This window comes from Abrus precatorius, unplaced genomic scaffold (genome assembly GCF_003935025.1).
Source record: "Abrus precatorius isolate BTA unplaced genomic scaffold, Abrus_2018 Scaffold6, whole genome shotgun sequence".
NCBI lineage: Eukaryota > Viridiplantae > Streptophyta > Magnoliopsida > Fabales > Fabaceae > Abrus > Abrus precatorius.
The window spans coordinates 17,033,800-17,054,873 of record NW_020874406.1 but is presented as its reverse complement, the minus strand read 5'-3'; the positions used below and the strand labels follow the sequence as shown (position 1 = coordinate 17,054,873).

Genomic DNA, 21,074 nt, shown 5'->3' with positions numbered 1-21,074 from the left:
TAAACAAATAAAATTAAGTTTTTTGTAATAATTTCAAAATTTTAAATTTAATATATTTAAATACAACTTGTCAAGTTTTAAAATTGTAGAATTAATCTTAATCCCACCTCATTTACATCTCTATTCAGTAGTAACACTTATTAATTGTGATTTTTTAAGCATGTGCGTCCCTTTGTGAACTACTAAACTTGGTGAAGACTACTAACTTTAACTACTATTTATCATATAATTATATTACATGTCCTCTACCCCCAAATTGCGTTGAAAGTCAAATTCAAGGTCCAAAAACTTAGGGCCCAAGGAAATCAAATCTCCACATGGGCCATATTTTTAATCCAGCTACTGTATCTACAAATAATTTTAAGGATAAATTCATGTAACTATATAAAGAAATTAATGAAGCTTCTTATACATTAATCTTATTATTGGAATTCAAGTTATGAATTGACAATTATATTTTTTATTAATGTATTTAAAAAGAAAATAAGTTTTATGTATTTATTTATGTAACAATTTAAGATAATATTAATTATTATTATTTTATGAAATGCACTTATATTATTTGCATGGCTAAAGAAATCTATTGATAAAAAATACATTAAATAATTTATCAAACCATTCTAATAAAATTAATAATTTTTTTGTTCTTTGTAAGTTTTTAATCTTGACTTATAGATAAGAACAAACCTAATATTTAAATGCAAGTTTAGTTTATATACATTTTTTTGTTTTTGGGTACATGTTGATTGGTATGAATTTGCGGGTTAAAACCAAAAAACAAAGCCCTGCTCATCTCACCCTAGCCGCTCACACCTCATTCTCAGAGCCGTCGCGACCATCCGTCATCGACGCCGTCCGTTGCCATTGAAATCCAAAATAAGGCAATGGAAGAGGCAGCTGCAGAAACGGTTGAATCCTTGTCCATCGCCGATCCCCAATCATCCAACCCTAATCAGTAAGTTTCTTCTTCCTCTCTCCTCTCTCTCCATCTCCTACTCTATCTCCCAGGGTTTCAATTTCCCTGTTCTTTTGTCTTTAGGTTGAGCATCGACCAGAGGTTTCAGATCGTGAGGAGCGTCGGTGAAGAGTGCATTCAGGAAGATGAGCTCCTTAACCTCCTTGCTAAGAAGCCCGAGCCCGTTTGCTATGACGGCTTCGAACCTTCTGGAAGAATGCACATTGCTCAGGTCAGATTTACTCTCAATAATAATAATTCATTACTTTATTTCTAAGGTGAATGCAAGGGAATCGAATCTTTCACTTATATGTTATTGCTATTATTAAAGGGTGTGATGAAGACAATCAATGTGAACAAACTAACATCTGCTGGTTGCCGGGTCAAAATATGGATTGCTGATTGGTTTGCCAAACTAAACAACAAAATGGGGGGAGATTTGAAAAAAATTGAGACTGTTGGCCGTTACTTGATTGAAATTTGGAAAGCTGTTGGGATGGATCTTGAAGGAGGAAAAGTTGAGTTTTTGTGGTCATCCAAAGAGATTAACTCCAGAGCTGATGAATACTGGCCTCTTGTCTTGGATATAGCTCAGAAGAACAACCTTAAAAGGATTATCAGGTTCCTTTCTTTTTTCCTACCTTAATGCTGCTGTATGATCTTGTGAATTGTGGATTTATTTGGACTGAAGACATTGTTCGGTGTTTTGTTTTTCCATATTATAGGTGTAGCCAAATAATGGGACGAAATGAACAAGACGAATTGACTGCAGCTCAAATATTCTATCCATGCATGCAATGTGCTGACATATTTTTCCTCAAGGTGCGTTACGTCACAGTCTTTCCTATTTATTTGTGCTTGCATTGGTTGTTGTATGTATACCTCACAATGGATGCTGTTTGTTTACTGTGGAGAAATGTCCAAAAGTAATTTGATGTATAGTTGTTATTTGTTACAATTTTAGCAGTGAAAATTGGAATTTTGATAGACGTTGACAGACTTGGTGTGTTAATTACATGTACGTAGGTCAGAATGATTTCTTCTCCTAATTTGTGCATATATATATATATATATATAGAGAGAGAGAGAGAGAGAGAGAATTAGGATCCATTAACACCAAGTGTTAAAATTTGACATTACAACGTTTATTAACTTTTTATAAAATGCATGATTGACTAATCTAAAAATTAAATCTTCTTATATTATTTTTATGATTATCTATATCAAATTTTACATAATTTAAATATTTGTAGGTATGTTATAAAAATTTTGATATTTTCTTATATTTTAAAAATATATTACACCTTAAAATAAAATAATGCAATAAAGTATCTATTCTTTTTGTTTTTGCAGGAAATTTTAACGATGTTAATATACTTGATAAAAACTTTCTAACTAATAGGATTGATTAATCTCATATTGTATGAGAAATTATAAAGTGGTGTAGCTTGTATCTTTGGTTTAGGGTATATATATATAGGGACAGGATCTTCTTACATTAGTGTAAGTTTAAAATCTCTTACACTCAATCTAAGTTTGTTATAATTTATTACTTCATTAACTGTTAGATGTAAGTTAAATGAAAGATTCATGGGTATAAGAGTTTTTAGACTTACATCAGTATAAGAAGCTCCTTTTCTATATATATATCCATCTGTGAGTATTCAGACATGTTTCTTATGTCCTAACCTCTGAAACTAGATGTCAATTTACTTCAAACATATTAGTGAGTAATGAATGCATACTTTTGTCTCAATATAGGCCGATATATGCCAATTGGGAATGGATCAGCGGAAAGTGAATGTACTTGCCAGAGAGTATTGTGATGACATTAAGAGGAAGAACAAGCCCATCATCTTATCACACCGTAATTCTCTAAATTCCTTCTCAGCTAGTGTATGTTGAAGTTGTTATCTCTTACTAATTGATTCAGGGGTCAATTGCAGACATGTTACCTGGTCTGCAGCAAGGGCAAGAAAAGATGTCAAAAAGTGATCCATCGTCTTCCATTTTCATGGAAGATGAAGAGGTAAATTACTAATCAGATTGTTAAATTTGTGTCATTTATCATTTTCTCAAAGGCAGAAGTTGATTGTCATATCTAGTTGCATTCTATTGTTACTATAAGGAAGTCAAAGGAGGAACATTTGACATAAAATATTTAGTACGAAGGAATATATGTTTGGTTTGTGTCAAATTATGGCTATTTATTCCCTCATGATAAATTTTTTTCGGCAGTTCCTTTTTTTGTAACTTTCCTTTGTTTTTCTAATTTTTAGAAAGAAAACTTATATTGTGTCTGTTCAACTCTATGTTTTGATATCATAGGCTGAAGTGAATGTGAAAATAAAAAAAGCTTACTGCCCCCCAAGGATTGTGGAAGGAAACCCATGCTTGGAGTACATTAAATATCTTATCTTACCATGGTTTAATGAATTCACTGTCGAACGTAATGCAGATAATGGTGGGAATAAGTAAGTTTTTCCATTTCCCTATTTACTGCTGCACAATTGTTTGGTTAGTGTGTTCATGCCTCCATTCAATCTATATAGGACTTTCAAAACCTATGAAGAGCTGATTGCAGACTATGAAAGTGGAGCATTGCATCCAGGTGACCTTAAGCCTGCATTGTCCAAGTCATTGAATAAAATTTTGGAGGTGAGATTTTCTAATTAAGTTCATGTGGCTTATATTCTTCTAAGTTTTGAAAGCACAATTTCAATTATAATCTTATTGATACTGTACAATGTGTCGGGTTTGAATTTTTAACATGGTTTCAATTTGCAAATATCAATATGGGGTTAAAGTATTTCAAGTTGTTTAATCCATTTGCTTCTCCAAGTAAAGCACAATGTTCATATGTTTATACAGATATAATTGTGAGCTTGTTCAAAGCTAGAGTTGTTGTGTTATGGCATATATATATTTTATGTGAGCTCAGAAGTAGAGCTTTCTTTCATTTCTTTATTTCTAGTATATGGCACAAGCTAGAATGATTGTTTCTTGGATTATGCAGCCTGTAAGGGAACACTTCAGAAAGGACAGCAGTGCTAAAGAGCTCCTAAAAAGGGTCAAGGTAAGCTTTGTTTTAAATTATTAAAATACGTCAAACAATTATTTTAGTCTTGCATACACGCAAAACTGAATTTGTCTTTGGTTTGTAGGCTTACAGAGTCACCAAGTAAAATGCTGATTAAAGAATTTAGGTTAATTATATTATTTGCCAAACAGCCATAAAATTTTCCCGTTAGCAAATGCACTTTTGGACTTTTAAATGTGGCGCAGGTTCTCCTTAGAACGAGATATCTGATTTTAATTCGTGTATTTTATATACTTGAAAAATAGATCTAATGTTTTAATTTAATATTTTTATTTTATTATGTAAGACGTGTCACAAATAGCAATAGATTGATTCAAGATTCCACTAAACTTATCGAATGTTTATTATGTACATGGATGACATGCAAACTTGTGTATTACATTTTACAAGAATAAAAAAAAATTCCCCTAAATTCAAAACTCCCAAAGAAAAGTGCTTTATTTTATTTTTTGGTTTAGAGTATTAGTCTCCTGTTTGAGTTGGATAGTGTCACAGCTCTTCCTGTAAAACATTTTTGTGTAAAATTTCTGAAAACTAATTAACTTTTTTATATAATCTTAAAATCACTTTTATTAAAACTTTAAACAACGAGCAAACCATACTTTAGTTTTTTAATTTTCAATGGAAATTTTTTTATTTTCTGCAATTCATTTGTAAATAATTAACTTACGGATTCAAAAGATTTTTAAACGTCTAATTCAGAAGGGAAAATGAAATATAGAAAAACTATAATATCTTTACCCTGTATCTTTCCTCCACGCCTCTCGCGCCATCCAAACAACCAAGTGAAACACCAGGAACGTGGACTATCGGTATTGCACAAATAAAGTACAAGAATACAGGCAAATAATACACCGAGGGATCGAAGCGGTGTATTTAGATAAACGAAATTCATTGTAATGATCACACTGCCCTCAACCCGAGGTATGGGTGCATGTGTGTCGGGTGTAAATATGTGTTCATACCATATTACCCAGCTTAAAATGATATCTCCCGTGTGCTTAGCGGAGAATATTATTTGTAGCAATAGGTCTTTACATGTAAAGGATCTTGTACCCATGCCTCAAAATTTTCTTGCCACCGAAATGAGAAGCAAAAATGTTCTGATAAAGACGTTCCTCAGTAATATCATCAAACACTTCTATGGGTGCAATTCAAATACGAATCAGCTTAGCAGTTACTGTGGTTCGTCTAGCAAGGATTTTGCTGTCCAAATCATTAACCTTGAACTTGATAGACAGCTTTTCTTGTCCAAATCGGAAGCCTTCAGCTCATGGTCGCTCAAAAGCTCTAGGATCTCTTCAATTCTTATTTTAATCAGTTTACCTCTTATTTCCGAGCCAAAGTTTCCGGTTCAGATTGTTTCCTCAATGATTCCACTTCATATCAGAGTTAGCAATTGCACCTCCATGAAGTCGAGCAGATTCTACATCCTTAAGAAAAGCCAACAATTTCTTCACTTTGTTAATTGGATCATTGGGGCAGATTGTAACTCTTGGACCACAATGCATACACAATGTAATACTACCCCATGACGACCGACTCCAAGCGGCAGCTTAATCCTATAACCCAATACTTTTCAAAGATGCACCATCAGACGGAAGCAAAGCTTTCTTTCACATGATATCTTCCAACTAGAACATGGAACTCAGAAACCACATACTTGATCTCCTCTCCAGCGCTGTCTTCCTTATCAAATAGATCATCAGAAACACAAAAATCTGTGGACCCGCCAGCCGATGTATTAAGACCTTATATGTCATCAATAGAGGTGAATGAAACAACTTTTGGTGAAGCATTTTTGTCCCCATCTTCCTTTGTTCGTATTTGGCAGGCAAGATGCCGGGTATCATCCTTTGGTTGGACTGTGTGTTTGATAGGCTTTCACAGAAACTAAGGCAAGAGACAAGTCAACTGTATGTTTATCGGGTTTGCTTGCATTAGGCACCGGTGGATGTTGGCTACTGTGCAGCAACAGAAGTATATCAAGGAAATTGGAGTCTAAATCTCTGCTTGCCAAACATTATTGAAGCAATTTGTCACCTACAATACAGGCATTCCATCCATCATAGTTAACATGACGGCAACAAGGAGGAACTTCGCCTCCACTATGAGGGAAATACGGGAAATACCTTTCACATTTTATAGGGTCTGTCAAAGCTACAGCAATGATGATGTTGACACTCATTTGGACAGAACTTTCATGTTTGTGGCAAATTCTATTTAGCTGACATTGTAATCTACGTAAACATTTCCAATTCACATACTTCTGGCCTCCACAAAACTCTGAGCAGGTAGTTTTCTTAATCCCACCTCATTTACCATATCTCTAGCCTTCTCTGCATCTCTCCACCTTCCTACAGCTGCATAAAGTTTTGCCAGAAGAACATAATTTCCAGTGTTTTCAGGCTCAAGCTTAAAAGCCCACCAAGCAGCAACCTCTCCCAATTCAACATTCTCATGAATCACGCAAGCACCAAGTAGTGCACCCCATACAGCATGGTTAGGTGTTATAGGCATTGTTTTAATAATATTATAAGCATCATTCAGTTGACCTGCGCGTCCAAGAAGGTCAATAATGCAAGTAAAATGATCAATGTGAGGAATAACTTGATGTTGTTTAAGCATAAACTTGAACAAAGACAAACCCTCATCAACCAAACCCGCATGGCTGCAAGCATGCAGAACAGAGGTGAAGGTGACTTGATTTGGTTTTACTCCAGATTGAACCATCTGATTGAAAAGTGTCACAGCCATTTTTCCATGCCCATGCTTTCCATAAGCAGCAATTATTGCACTCCAAATAATAATATCCTTGTCTTTCACAGGAATAATATTAAAAATCTGGTGAGCATATCCTAAACTTCCACATTTTGAGTATATATCAACTAGAATACTTGCTACTTCAAGTCTGTAAAGAAATCCTGATCTTATAAGATAACAATGTATGTTCATTGCCTGTTGGAGATCAGCAAGAATAGAATATGCAGGAAGAAGACTTTTTAAGGTTGCATTGTCAGGTTGTACGTTTTTCACTAACATTTGCTTAAAGAGTTCTATTGCCTCTCTTGCAAGCTTATTATGTACAAACCCAGATAGAATAGCATTCCATGGGGCTGTTCTCTTTTTAGAGGTTTGCATGAATACTTTGAAACTGAGGTTGCCACGATTGCATTTGGCATACATATCAATCAAGGCAGTTTCCACAACCACCTCAGACTCGAGCTTTTGCCTTATTGCCCATGCATGCAGGCACTTGCCATGGTTCAAAGAAAACAAACTGCTACATGCTGATAGTAAGGAAGCTATACTTACTGAATTTGGTTTTACTCCTTCCAACTGCATCATCCGACAAAGCATCAAAGCACTTCTTGCATCCCCATTCAGCATGTATCCATTAATCAAAGTTGTCCATGTCACCACATCTTTTTCATCCATCCCACTCGCCAACAACCATGCTTCTTTCATCTGACCACACTTAACATACATGTCCAGCATTGCATTCTTAACTACCACATTTTCCCATAACCATTTCTCCTGAACTAACGCATGAACCTCCCTCCCAAGTTCTACATTCTTCAAAAGCCCACAAGCAGGCAGTACTGAAACCGCGGTTGCACAATCAGGCTCCACACCCTCATCCATCATTCTTCTATAAACCTTCAGCGCTTCCTCAGCACAGTTATTCCGAAGGTAACCGTTGATCATGGTATTCCAAGACACGACAGTTCGTGCCTGCATCAAATCAAAAACCAATTGTGCTGCTTCTTTCTCCCCAGCATTCATATACATTGCCAACAAAGTGTTCTGGACAAATGTGTCGGAATCAAAGCCAAACTTAAAGGTCTGCCCATGAACCCCAGCACCCATATCAATCAAAGACAAGTCACCACAAGCCTTGACAACAACTGGGTACGTGAATTTGTCAGGCAGAGTCTGACCCGAGCCGAGCATTTCAAGAAACAAGCTGAGGGCATCAAGGGGGCGACCAGTTTGAACATACGTCCTCATCATAGCGTTCCAGGAGAACAAACTTGGTTGAGACAATTTATCAAACAGGTGGGACGCATAGGACGCATGCTGGCACTGTGCGTAGGTCGTGGCAAGCTTGGAGCAAAGGTGCGAAGAAGAGAATAGACCAACGGTGAGGATAAAGGCGTGCAACTTTTTGGTTTCAGAAAGAGAACGAGAAGCTGAAAATTTTTGCAAGAGCGATTCACATAGTACCGCAGTGGTCATGAACATCTTCCCTTTCTTCAGTGGACCATTCATTTATTCACGCAAGTCATTTTATAGGTTTCGGCCTACGTGGACCCGGTCTGCTTTTGGTCAACAGGCCCAGTTTAATTTGGGTCCTGAATCTCATCCCCCTTCTTGGTCCATTATTCTAGCCCATTTAAATATTTACCCTGCAACGTGGGCTGGATCTGGGGCCTTTCAATGCGCTTTGTGGCAAGATCTTGATAATTTATTTTAAGAAAATATCCTTATTAATTTTAAAATTTATCCCATTGTTATCTTCTTCTATTCTAATTTCACTCATCCTCTACCGATCTACCGGGGTTCATATCTTCTAACCACTCTACCAATAATTTTTAACTTATTTATTGATTTAGCATAATATTTTGTTATTTGTAAAAAAAAGAAAAAAAAAGCTTCGAATGAAACTGTGAGAAGCTTTCGGTTCGAAAGTCATATAACAATATTTCAGAAATTAAATTATGAAATATTCTAAAATTTAATTTCTGAAAATAGCATTAAATGAAACGTTTGAAGTAGTTGTCTTTATGTTTATTTTTCTCTTAAAAAAAAAGAAATTTACGAAAATTAATTTCTAGAAGCATGTTTAACAACCTTTGTAAATCATATTTTTGAAAATTAATTTTCGAAGATGAACATTCCTTGGATATTAGCTGGCCCACAGAGGTTCGCCGTGTCTCGCATGTTACCTTCGATAGGTTAAATGACTTTCTCTGTTTGCCCTTTGAACTCGAGCCAGAGGTTCCAAAGAGAGTCCCTATTGCCAAGTCAACTCTCTCTTCTTTACCGATCTTAGTTGTTAATTGCGTATTAACACTAAAAGGACATTAAATGGGTAATTGAAGTAGCGCTAAATGTTCAATTTTGTTGACATTTTTTTCAGGTTCATATAAGAGAGCGTTGTTTTGCAATTTGCTTAGGACTAGATGCAATTGTATTTTCTTTTCAGTGCATGAATAAGATTGTAAATTTGTAATGGTCTGGATATAGCTTCAATTAAGACTGCATTTTTTATTGTTGGCTGATTAAGAAATGTTTGTAATTTTGCATCTGACCAGGTGTTCTAAAGCGAAGGAGATGATGTATGGTGGTTCTTTGTTTGTAGAGATTTTTTTAAAAATAGATACGAGTGCAAATAGATAAAAAGGAGGTGTAAAAAGCAACCCCTTGTGGTAGTGGGGCTATGCTCCATGATGTATTTTGTAATTTGTAAAAAGTAGCATTTACGTTGACAGAAAAAAAAAGTAGCATGTACTATAATAAATTGATGTGATTCTAATTGATTATAACATTAGAGATGCTTTAAACATCATCCGTTTCAAATGAGAGAGGAAACATTGAAATTCACGTTTTCTGTGTTTTTCTTCACTCTCGATACATTCTTCATGACAGCTAATTGTTTTTGTTTCAACAGAGATAGGATGAAAAGAAATAAGAATGAGGTAAATAAATTAAAATTGATGCATTTCACTTGTTTGTTTGAGCAAAGAAAATTGCATAAACAGGTGTGGGATCCAATTGAAACATTTGTCTCGACAGAATCAGAAAGTGGGATTTCGGTATAGAAATAAGCGAAGAAAGGGGCTTGATAAATTTGCCCTTTATTATTTTTCATGTTGTTTTTCTCCATCTTTTATTCTTCTTGCATCCGATATGAACCCCATCTCCATTTTTCTACATCTTACCCTCCAACAAGACTAGAAACGGCAACTATTGGTAGAGAACAGTTTCGAGTCAAGATTCAATTTTTGCAAGCTCTTACTCAATCTCCATGATATCCAAAGTTATTTTCCAATCACTTTACCAAGGCTTCAAAATATGAAAAAAACATGGTGATTATTAGGAGAGTTCAAGTGTTAATGTTAGCGTTAACCCACCATCTAGAGAGTTCGGGGGAGTAGAAGAAGGCAGATGATGTAGGAGGAAAGAGTTTTCTCTCTCTTTTTTTTTTTTGTAAATTTTGTAAAAATAAAATAAAATTAGAGTTATGGTTGACTCATTAGGATTTTAGAGAAAATATTTTTTTATAAAAACTTAAAAAAATTAATTAAGAATTAGAAAAATAAGTTGTTTATAAAAATTAAGATTATTGTTCTTTTCAATTAAATTCAGAAGATCTCTTTCTAAAGATAAGAAAATTTTAAATATAATTTATGTATTTTATTATTTATTTAAATAAGTAAAAGAGAAATATATGAATTGATTTTCATTATTCAAATAACATGTCATTTTTTAATTTATTTCTCTTATTTCTTTTTTTTTCCTCCATCCAAATTAAGTGTAAGAGAAAAATTAGATGGTTAATTGGTTTAGCATTCTCATTATTCACTACTTAATTTTCATAAAAATAAAATTTAAGTATAGCATTTTAGGTTTTTTTAATATTATTCTTTAATTAAAAATAAAGTTTTACTTCAATAATCTATCCGAATTTTAAATGCAATTTTTATTATTCGTATTATTAATCTTAATAATATTATATAATTTTATCAAATCATTGATAATTTTAATTTTAATTTATTTCTCACTTTCTCCCACTTATTTTCCTTATCTTATAATCTCAATGCCCATTTCAGCCTTTTCAGGCTTTAATGCTATATATTATAATAAGAGATAATGTTTTTCTTAAAAAAAATAATTATCCACGCCCAGTCTTATCTCCAATCAAACTCATCTGTTTGTGATCGGACGACAAAAATTCCTTTTTAAAGTGAGCCGTCTGAGTTGGTAGTGTCATCCATTGAAGTGGCTCAAACAAATACCAGAAGCACATATCTTTCGGACCTTCACCTCACACCACAAACCTGTGCCATAATGTTTCACATCATCAACTAGTCTTAAGAGGATGACCCAACCCAACACACAAAAGAATACCACGTATTTAAAAATGTAAGAGAATCCCACATGCATAAAATAAATAGATGTTATAGTGGGATTAAAATAAATAAAAAACAATTGAATCGAGGGTAGTATTTTATGCTTCTCAAAGCAAACAACATATCCTTATGGATCCCCTGTGGTAAAGCTTTGGGTGTGCCATTATATCACAGAGAAGATAGAAGATCCTCCACTATTATTCCCCAAATGAAATATCACATCCTCCACTTCTTCAACACCCCTTTAGCTTTTTTTACCCCTTCCCTTTTGGAATGGAAGTGGGTGAATGGACCTCTTTATATGACCCATGATATAAGCCAGAATCTCTCTTCCTCTTGCACCCCCCACCTCTTCTCTTTTGTACTCGTGAAGTTTCCCAATGTCCACCGTGTCCTTCCTTCCTTAAAACCTTAATCGCTAAGTATATATATGCGTGCGTGTGTGAGCTTCACACACTACCTTTTGAAAAACAATTTAAAGTATCACTGATTAGCTCAATGATTTAGGAATCATGATGAAATCATGTATTGAGCTAACCAATTTTCGAAAGTTGACACATGTGCGAAGTTTTGATACGTTCTTTCTCTCTTTTATATCTATTTCATCTGGGTTATTATACTTACTAGCAATGTGTAAAATTTCTGGTTTAACAAATCGAAAACGAAATTAATAATATCATTGAGTTCATATCTTTTTTTTTCTTTTTTCCGTATGAACTGGTTTTTGAATACGTATCAAACATAACATCCAACCCTTTTATCCGAACGACAAGTCTTATAATATACTAAATTTATGAGTGTTTAAGTAATGAATAATAAATTTTATTTGATGATATTCGTCCGTGGAAATAATCTTAATATGTTTATACAACTAACTAAAGGATATTTTTTCATCGTAAACCGTATGATTAATTAATTACCAATGTGTAATATATCGAATTGTTGATCAAGAAAAGGATATCAATAACTTTTTTCTTACAACGGATGCTAGCATTGGATCCCTTATAACTAGAGTATATCGGATACTTGTTAGAGTAATCATTTACACCACATGCCCTATATTTGTTATTAGCATGTGTAGAAATTGTACATAACAGATCAACGATCATATAATTGTTAATCTGATAAAAGCCTAAAAAAAGAACATAAATCTATAAAGTTGATCATCGAATTAATTAGCGCATCATCTAAATAACGACGAAGTGTGATCATGAATTAAAAATTCTAGTGTATATCGTATATTATATTTCCCGTGAGGCATGAGCAAACGGACATAAAGACACTTTATTTAGTAGTGACTAAACTTTCTTTTAAAGTGACTATCAACGATAACAACAACATGAATGAATGAATAATAACAATTTTATATTTTGTGTTATATTAAAATTATTTTTATTAAAAAATATCATGTTGAAAATGTAAAAGTCTCTTACTATTCATTTTAAAATAATTTAAAGTATTTAAAAGTATAATTAATATTTTTACATTAAATATTTATAGACATATAATAAAAAAATTGTAATACAATAATAATAATAATAATAATATAATTGATAAAGTAATAGGATGTGGGTACGTAAATCAACGGTATTTTCTTATCTAACAACGAAGAAGAAATTTGATGCCCTGTCATGTATCACACAGCTTGGAACATATTCCCTTCGTCACTTTTTGGGGTTTACCTTACCACGTGCCGTGTTCACACGCGCCGACTCATTAAACGACCCACCAATAGCATGTATGCATATCCGACAAAAAGCCGTTCAGTGGGGTCCAGAATACGTCATCCCCTGCCTAATCACGTCAGCGTTCCACGTGGACTTAAGACCCATCAAAATTCTTATGGATCCGGATCATCGTCTCCCATTTTCTGGATTTTAAATATCATATTCCTACGAGTATTATATTATTTTTTTAGTCGATATTATTGTAATTTGAGGGTTTAAATAAATAATATAATTAAAATTTAAACTTCGATATAATTGTATATATACGTCAAGTGTATTTCTCTTATCACTGCACTTAATTTTCATTACTTAGAAAAATAACAACAAAAAGTTTCATTTTAAAATACATTCAATAACACAAATTTATAATTTATTTAAGTTCAAATTTATATAATTTTTTAAATATACATATAAATTTTAAAAGATAACTTATAAAATATTTTAAATAAAGTTTAGCTTAATGAAAATTTACTTTTAATATTTTATCTTCATCTTTAACAATTTAGACAATTTATATTTAGACAAAAATAATTTTATCAATTTTCTAATTATTTAATTTATTTCAATTATTTATACAACTAATTTCATTAAATAAACTTAATTTAATCAATTAGTTATAAGTTATAAACTTTAAATTGATAATTTATTAACTAAAAAAATTATAAAATTTTAACTAGTTTTCGAAAGTAAAGCCATGATATAAACTAGTAATTCCGATAATCCATATTTAATGAAAAGCAATTTATGTCTCTACATTGCATGTTAAACATTTTATTTGTCTTATTCATGATACTATCATGCTAATAAATATTTCTAAAACAACTATAATAATTAATTTTTTATAACTTAAAGTGTTTATTTTTGAACAAAAATATTTTTTAAGACTTTTTTGTCTAATTATGTGATTTTTTGTATTAATTTAATTTTATACGGTCTTCAAAAATTTGATCCATGATATAATTTTTTTTAACGATTTCAACTATTAGTATTGTAGTATGTTAAAGACTTTATCATCAAATTTTTCATTTAAAATTTTAATTATTAATCTCAAAAACTTAAATTATAACTACATTTGTCTTTAAAAAAATTTAAAGATGAAAAAAACTTTAAAAATTTAACATAATGGTATTGAAAAAATATTTTTTTATCAAATTAATATTTCTGTAAGACTAAAATAAAAAGAAAAATTAGCAATAAAAACTTTTAAAAGAGTAATATGATAACAATTGAAATAATTAAAAAATGTACTGAGTGATTCAAAATTTTAAACGAGTTACTTAAAGACATTTTAGTTTAGGAGAAGCTACGAAGGTTTTCTCTCTAATTAACTAAAATCATTCACAGTGGCCCTCCCATCCTTAACGCAACGAAATCCTTATTCTAGTGTGAACGCTGCTGGATTCTTGACAAGTACGTCTATGTTCCCTTCGTCTTTTCCGTTAGGTTGGCGCGTCAAATTTAATAATAAAAATGTTCCTTAACATAACAATAATTTAAAAGAAGTAAAATGAAGATAAAAAAGTGAAGGAAAACAAGAGTATTCCTTACTTTTTTTTTGCCAAGTGTGCAATAATCATTAGAAAAGAAATACGTAGACCCATATTCCAAAATGATATTATAATTTAAGATAATTATACAAAACTGCATGCATAGCAAGATATACACACTACAGTAAATATTTACTAGTGACTAAGCTTTGTAAAGTACCCCCAAACAACCGAGATATGACGACAGTGCAACAGCCATACAACCAACGCTGAAATTCCATGTAAAACTACTATCGATTAAGAATGTCCACATAAAAAAAGATGCAACTGATTATACTTTGAACTGAAAGGATCGTTGAATTAAAATGTCAAACAATGCAAAGGGTAAACAAATAAAGCTATGTACCACTATTCCAACAGAAATATGAGGCTGATATTGCCATGGTGAAAAAATGCCATAGTCATGGATCTTTCATTTCAACTGAATAATAATAAAGCTGAACTTTCCTTCCTTGGTACGAACTAATTGATATGATTCAATGGAACATGAGCAAACAATTTTACAAGATACGAATTCCCAACACTTTTTACTGCTCAACTTTACCAAAAATGTTAGAGTTAGTCAAAAGTGCTCTGATTCCTGAAGATTGGAGGTATGTTTACCTGCTTGGATCCATTTTGACAATTCACATTAGAGACATATGCGGTTCTGTGAAGGAAGACTCTATTCACGAAAGTGTATTTATATTTTTTAACGGCTAATATTGGGAGCAAAGTAGGAACGTAGTAGCGGCAAAACTTTCCGCTAACTGTGCCTCCCATACAAAGTAGTTAATGATGGACCTTTCTCAAAGCTTTTTTATTGGTATAAATAAAGAATTAAAGATGGGTAGTGCTATGCTTGTCTTGGGGTCCATTTAGAACTTTTGTGGGCCCAACTTAAAGAAAGCACGACTTAACTAGGTGCTTTAAAGCCTTTAACGCCCACTATTTGACTCTTTTGTCGTTTTACAGTTGAAAGATCTTTCGACATGCAAGCCAGACCATGTTTAGATACATGACAACAGATCCAACAAAGAGCATTGAATTATATTGGGTGTCATTATTTATTTTTCCTCAATTTTACAAAAGATATATTGTGATCAAATAATCTTATGTTTGTTGTTGATTTAATTGTGACTGAATGAAATGCCAGATTTCATTTTACTTTCTAGTATTTTTCTTCTAATGTGTTGTATTAAATAAATGTTTTTTAACTTTTAAGATTTTCAAGTTCTTTTCATACCTCTGCAAGCACATCTTTTCTTCAAAAGAAATAAAATAAGAGAAGACAAAATATTTTAATTCGATTTAAGAAAGTAACTTAGTATCCTAGATATTTAACACCTTGGTTGAAACTAACCATTGTGAACAGGAGAGAAAAACACGGAGAGAAGATAGGGCATTTTTGTTAAAACGATCAAACTATTTTTACTGTAGTTTTATTTTGTTATATTTTAATGATAAAAAAATTAAATACAGTTATATCTTCTTTCTATTTTGGTTTAAATTAAATCAAATAAACAGAGATAGCGTTTAATTTTCCTTTTTTATATTTCTAATTTAAACATCCTTATAATTACATTTTTTTTACTTCATTTTTCTTTATTTATTCTCACAGTCAAACAAAGCCCAAAATATTGTTTAGCGAGGGGAAAAGATTGATATGATAATGGAATGGTAAATTCGCTTGATTGCTTCCCATCTCAACGTAAAAAAATGCTATTACAAGGCAATTTTATGCTTAATATATATGCACCCTGCCTGAAGTACAAAATGTAGAATGAGTATTACGATTACCTTGATGATCATCTTGGCACAATATATAGAATTAATTGGGTTTATAACTTAATTGATAAATGCAAAATATTTATAAAAAAAAAAAACAATGAACTTAGAGACGAATTGAATTGGTTTTCATAGATTATATAATAACTATTTGAAAATTGCAAAAAAATTGTATCTAAATTTTAGCTAGCTATAGCAATTGTATATTCCTAACTTTTTGCTGTAACAAAGAAAAGAACAAAATTTATATACAGCATTTCGGATATGTACTTTTATTTTTCATTTTAAAAAAATTATTTTAATGATTGATGTGAACTTGAAATATTAATTTTTATCAAGCAGTTTATCAAGTGTAACTCTAATCTTTACAAAAAAGAAAATCCAAAACATCAAAGTATTATAGCTGAATTCCAATTAGCTCTGTGCAAGTCTTGTCTTCAATTTCGTGCACTCGCTTGTCTTGATTTTGAAAGGTGAGTGGAATTTTGTTTGGGTTCTAAATTGAAGACGACTTTTTGAGAGTTTACTTCGAAATGATGGATAATTTCCTTCCACACCAACGTCTCGTGTATGGACAGCAATTCATGACGATAAGTCATAGCTACAAACATATCCTTCCTCCGAGCGTTGAGCTTTCAAGTTGGGCCAAGAAAAGCCAAGAAAAAGGGAAGACAAGCTAGCGTCGCTTCACCTTGAAGCCTAACGGCGATAAAAAGAAAGTTTAATTGTACCTTTTTTTTCCCTTTAGTTTAGTTTTTGTGACTTTTTTCTTTCAATGCTTTTAAGTCAATCAAACATTTCTTTTTAAATTAAGTAAATTTATTTTTATTGTTAATTTTTATCTAATTTGTAAAATTAGATTATCAGTGAAATTTGTTTAAATTTAATTTTGTGTAAAATATGAGTGATTAGGGTTTGAAGATAAAAAAAAAAACAGATGTTTTTATTTGAAGTGGAGTTCTAATGTTTTAACTACTTACTTTCGAGGAGGAAAAACAATACATTTAATCAATTTAATTTACAAAAAAAATAAGAATTTCAAAACTTTAAATACAAGAAAAAATTGACAACAAAAATAAAGATACTTAAATTTACAAATTAAAGTGCTTAATTAATTTGAAAAAATAATAAAATTAAAGAGATAAAAGAAGTTATGATTAAATAAATAAAAAAAATGTTTTTCGCTGTGATTCATTGACTAGTGTCAAGCATGGTGAGGTCAGGTCACAGAACTGATGGTACAGATGCATGACAGAAGTTATCTATATATATATTTCATCCTTTCTCCATTCCCATACATGACATGACCATAAATAAGTAACCCCACCCCTTTACGTGCACACACGCAAAGATAAAAGGCCCACAATCATAACAACCAAAAGCCCCCTTCTCCAATCCCCATCTCTTCTCAGTTCTCAGCGGCCATTTTGAACAAGGAGGCAGCAAAACACAGCAGCTTTTGCTAAGCCTATCCCTCCTTAGTCTTTTACAAGCGATGAGAGTTCCCGTTCCCTCATCCCCACAGCCCAACCCAAAACCCAGTAACGCACTCCGTACCATTGCCCTGAACAACCCAGGCCTCTGCTACGAGCCCACTTCTGTCCTCGACCTGTGCCGCAGCCCCAGCCCGGGCAGCGTCCCTGAAAAACCCACGGATCACTCCGTTGTCGTAACTAACTCCCAAGACTGTCTAGACCTGGACGACCATGCGTTGCATAACTTGGATTGGGATTCCATCATGAAGGATTTGGGCTTGCACGACGACACGGGCACCCCCGTTTTGAAGACTATTCTTCACCCCAACAACGACTTCACACCCTTTGACCACGCCGAATTAACCGACATCTACTCCACCCAAAACGTACCTTACAACTACCCCGCTCTCGACCATTTGGTTCAAGACTTTAGCCACCACCCCAACGGTTTCGATTTCATTGAAGAGCTCATACGCGCCGCCGATTGCTTCGACACCAACCAGCTACACGTGGCGCAAGTGATATTGGAGCGGCTCAATCAACGGCTACGATCCCCCGTGGGAAAACCCCTCCACCGCGCAGCGTTTTACTTCAAAGACGCACTCCACTCTCTTCTCTCCGGTTCGAACCGGACGCCGAGGCTTTCTTCGTTGGTGGAAATTGTGCACGGTATCAGAACCTTCAAGGCCTTCTCTGGAATCTCTCCGATTCCAATGTTCTCCATCTTCACCACCAATCAAGCACTCCTCGATCATGCCGCATCTTCCTTCATGCACGTCATCGACTTCGATATTGGCCTTGGCATTCAATACGCTTCTCTCATGAAGGAGATTGCGGAAAAGGCGGAATCGCCTTTTCTGCGAATTACCGCCGTTGTTCCTGAAGAGTTCGCCGTGGAGAGCACGCTCGTCCGCGACAACCTCACGCAGTTCGCTCTCGAACTCAGGATCCGAGTCCAGGTTGAGTTCGTGCTGCTTCGAACCTTCGAGACGCTCTCCTTCAAGGCCGTCAAGTTCGTCGACGGCGAGAAGACTGCAGTACTCTTGTCGCCGGCGATATTTCGCCGCCTCGTTTCTGCCGGCAACGCAGCCGCTTTTCTGGCGGATGTGCGGAGGGTCTCGCCCAGCGTGGTGGTCTTCGTGGACGGGGAAGGGTGGTCGGAGGCGGCGGCGGCGTCTTCGTTCCGGCGCGGCGTGATGAGTAGCCTGGAGTTCTACTCGATGATGCTGGAGTCTCTGGATGCATCGACGGTGGGGGGAGGAGGTGAGTGGGTGAGGAGGATAGAGATGTTGCAGATGCGCCCGAAGATTTTGGCGGCGGTGGAGAGCGCGGGTCGGAGGATGCCGCCGTGGAGGGAGGCGTTTTACGGGGCGGGAATGAGGCCGGTTCAGTTGAGCCAGTTCGCCGATTTTCAAGCGGAGTGCTTGTTAGCTAAGTCACAAATCAGAGGGTTCCAGGTGGCGAAGCGCCAGAACGAACTGGTGCTATTCTGGCATGACCGGGCCATGGTTGCCACGTCAGCTTGGCGATGCTAGAACAGGGAAAATTATGATTGGGGGAGGGGATTATGTAATATTAAACTACCTAATTAGTACTATAATGATAGTGTTGTTATTAGGTTCCAACTTCCAAATTCCAATTTCCAATTTCCAATTTCTGAGTCCAAGGTAGTGGTTTATATTATTGTCATGATGGAAAGTCTAGGTATCTGGCAAAAGAAAGATAAACCTGTATTTATTCTGGACCATTTTGTTTTCTTGTGAGAAAAGGGTGGGGTTGGGGAATGGGGGTTGTTTGTCTTTCTTTGTTGGAGCCTCTTGTTATCCTAATGAACTTTGCTGGTTTTCCAATCAAAGGGTTTGGCACACTAAATGCTTCTTTCTATCTTTATTCCTGGTGGCATGGAATGGAGTTTTTTTTTCTGCGAAAGTTAAGTGAGAAAACAAAGGTCTATACGACTAGCATATTCAGTTCGTTGCCCACATACCTTTCTATTTATACTGTGTTTCCACCGCTTCGTATTTTTCTCGTTTTGCTATTAGCAGTGTGAAATATGTTCTCAATGCCAAACTGCCCCCGTTGTTTGACGTGACACCGTCGCATGAAAACATCAAGAACTAAGAACATTCCACTTAGCAAGTAAAGCATGGAGAACATAACAAACAACCATTCCATCTGAGATGGATCTTCTTGTTCTTCCGCTGATTTCTCCTAGCCTCGTTGATGATGGTGTCTCGCTATGATGAATGGGGTGAACGCGTGTATGAGGTATTTTCACACTTAAGTTCGAAAGAAGACTTTCAAGTGACCATGCTATATATAAAAACGGGGTACATCTAACATTAGAATTGGATCTGCTTATACATAGTCAAGTGTGAGATGGTAGCTATTTCTATAGACGTATTCTAGTTGCAATAGTTTTACTTTATGCTGTGTTAATTTGAATTTGTGTTTAAGTAATATTACGGATCCAAACATGCACTTAATTAAATGCATGTCTCCGCAGACATAATTAAGAGTAATTTTGACATTTTAGATGTTTTAATGGCTGTTAACCTTGAATCCAAACATGCAAATAGTTTTATGTGCAACTGTGTGTGTAATGGTTCGAGAATGATAGAATTCTCAGTGAGGAGTCTCCAAAATCTCCTAAAACGTGAATATAATTCTTAATACATGTAACCTATATGATATATATGGAACGCTTCCAACCTTATGTTTATTTAAAAAATAATAATTTATTCTTAAACAATTCATCCGAGCCTAGTCATTCTGAAATTAATTTTTTTCTTTTATTAAATTTTTCTAAGCCTCAACTTGATGATTTAGAGTTACATGATATTTGACTCGTTCAAATTAGCTCTTTGCTCAACAAGCTGAGAAAAAAAAATTAAATCAATTTGAGGTCACTAAAAATAATATTTTAAGTTTGATAAAATTTATTTTTTTAGTCTCAATTGATCAGGTTAAAAAAATATTTTAATTTTAAAATTTACAATTTACAATTTACAATTTTTTTAACAATTTTAAATTAGTCTGATTGAAAGAACTTATTTTGCCAACTCTATAATAATCGGAGTTAGTACAAAATAAAGTATTTTGATAATTTTAAACAAATATTAAACAAGTTTCCATTATGAAACAAAAATTAGATCTTATTTATCTTCCTCATTCATTTACAACTAGGTGAGGCGGAAATAATCATTATGGAGCCATGATTAATGTGAAACCATGTGCATAACGGACTAAGAATTATGGAATTCTTCATGATCAGTGTCTAAATCTCTTTGAACCTGAATATGAGCCTTAATAAATGAAACCTATATAATGAGTCCAAAATATTCACGATAATTCAATGATTTTAATC

At 33.9% G+C, this 21,074-nt stretch overlaps 3 protein-coding genes across 5 annotated transcripts; 2 read left to right on the top strand and 1 right to left on the bottom strand.

Annotated features, from left to right (window-relative positions):
- Positions 1 to 733: 733 nt before the first annotated feature.
- Positions 734 to 9,660, top strand: LOC113868800 (tyrosine--tRNA ligase 1, cytoplasmic). 3 transcript variants are annotated; one of them, XM_027504701.1, is made up of 10 exons: positions 734 to 955; positions 1,040 to 1,187; positions 1,287 to 1,576; positions 1,681 to 1,777; positions 2,717 to 2,822; positions 2,902 to 2,984; positions 3,284 to 3,429; positions 3,508 to 3,613; positions 3,972 to 4,031; positions 4,120 to 4,462. In XM_027504701.1, exons 1-10 carry the CDS (start codon positions 885 to 887, stop codon positions 4,138 to 4,140), a joined length of 1,128 nt encoding a protein of 375 aa, XP_027360502.1. In that variant the 5' UTR covers positions 734 to 884; the 3' UTR covers positions 4,141 to 4,462. The 3 variants fall into 3 exon arrangements, with proteins under 3 accessions (XP_027360502.1, XP_027360503.1, XP_027360501.1); XM_027504702.1 differs by lacking the exon at positions 4,120 to 4,462 and adding an exon at positions 9,374 to 9,660 and having other exon boundaries at positions 744 to 955; XM_027504700.1 differs by having other exon boundaries at positions 756 to 955; positions 3,972 to 4,035; positions 4,120 to 4,287.
- LOC113868798 (pentatricopeptide repeat-containing protein At5g39350) lies at positions 4,705 to 8,310 on the bottom strand. The gene has a single exon (XM_027504699.1). The coding sequence runs from the start codon at positions 8,298 to 8,300 to the stop codon at positions 6,315 to 6,317; it is 1,986 nt and encodes a 661-aa protein (XP_027360500.1). The 5' UTR covers positions 8,301 to 8,310; the 3' UTR covers positions 4,705 to 6,314.
- Positions 9,661 to 17,536: 7,876 nt separating the features above from the next.
- Positions 17,537 to 19,569, top strand: LOC113869181 (scarecrow-like protein 15). Its single transcript, XM_027505384.1, has one exon. It carries the CDS (start codon positions 17,728 to 17,730, stop codon positions 19,240 to 19,242), a length of 1,515 nt encoding a protein of 504 aa, XP_027361185.1. The 5' UTR covers positions 17,537 to 17,727; the 3' UTR covers positions 19,243 to 19,569.
- Positions 19,570 to 21,074: the final 1,505 nt, after the last annotated feature.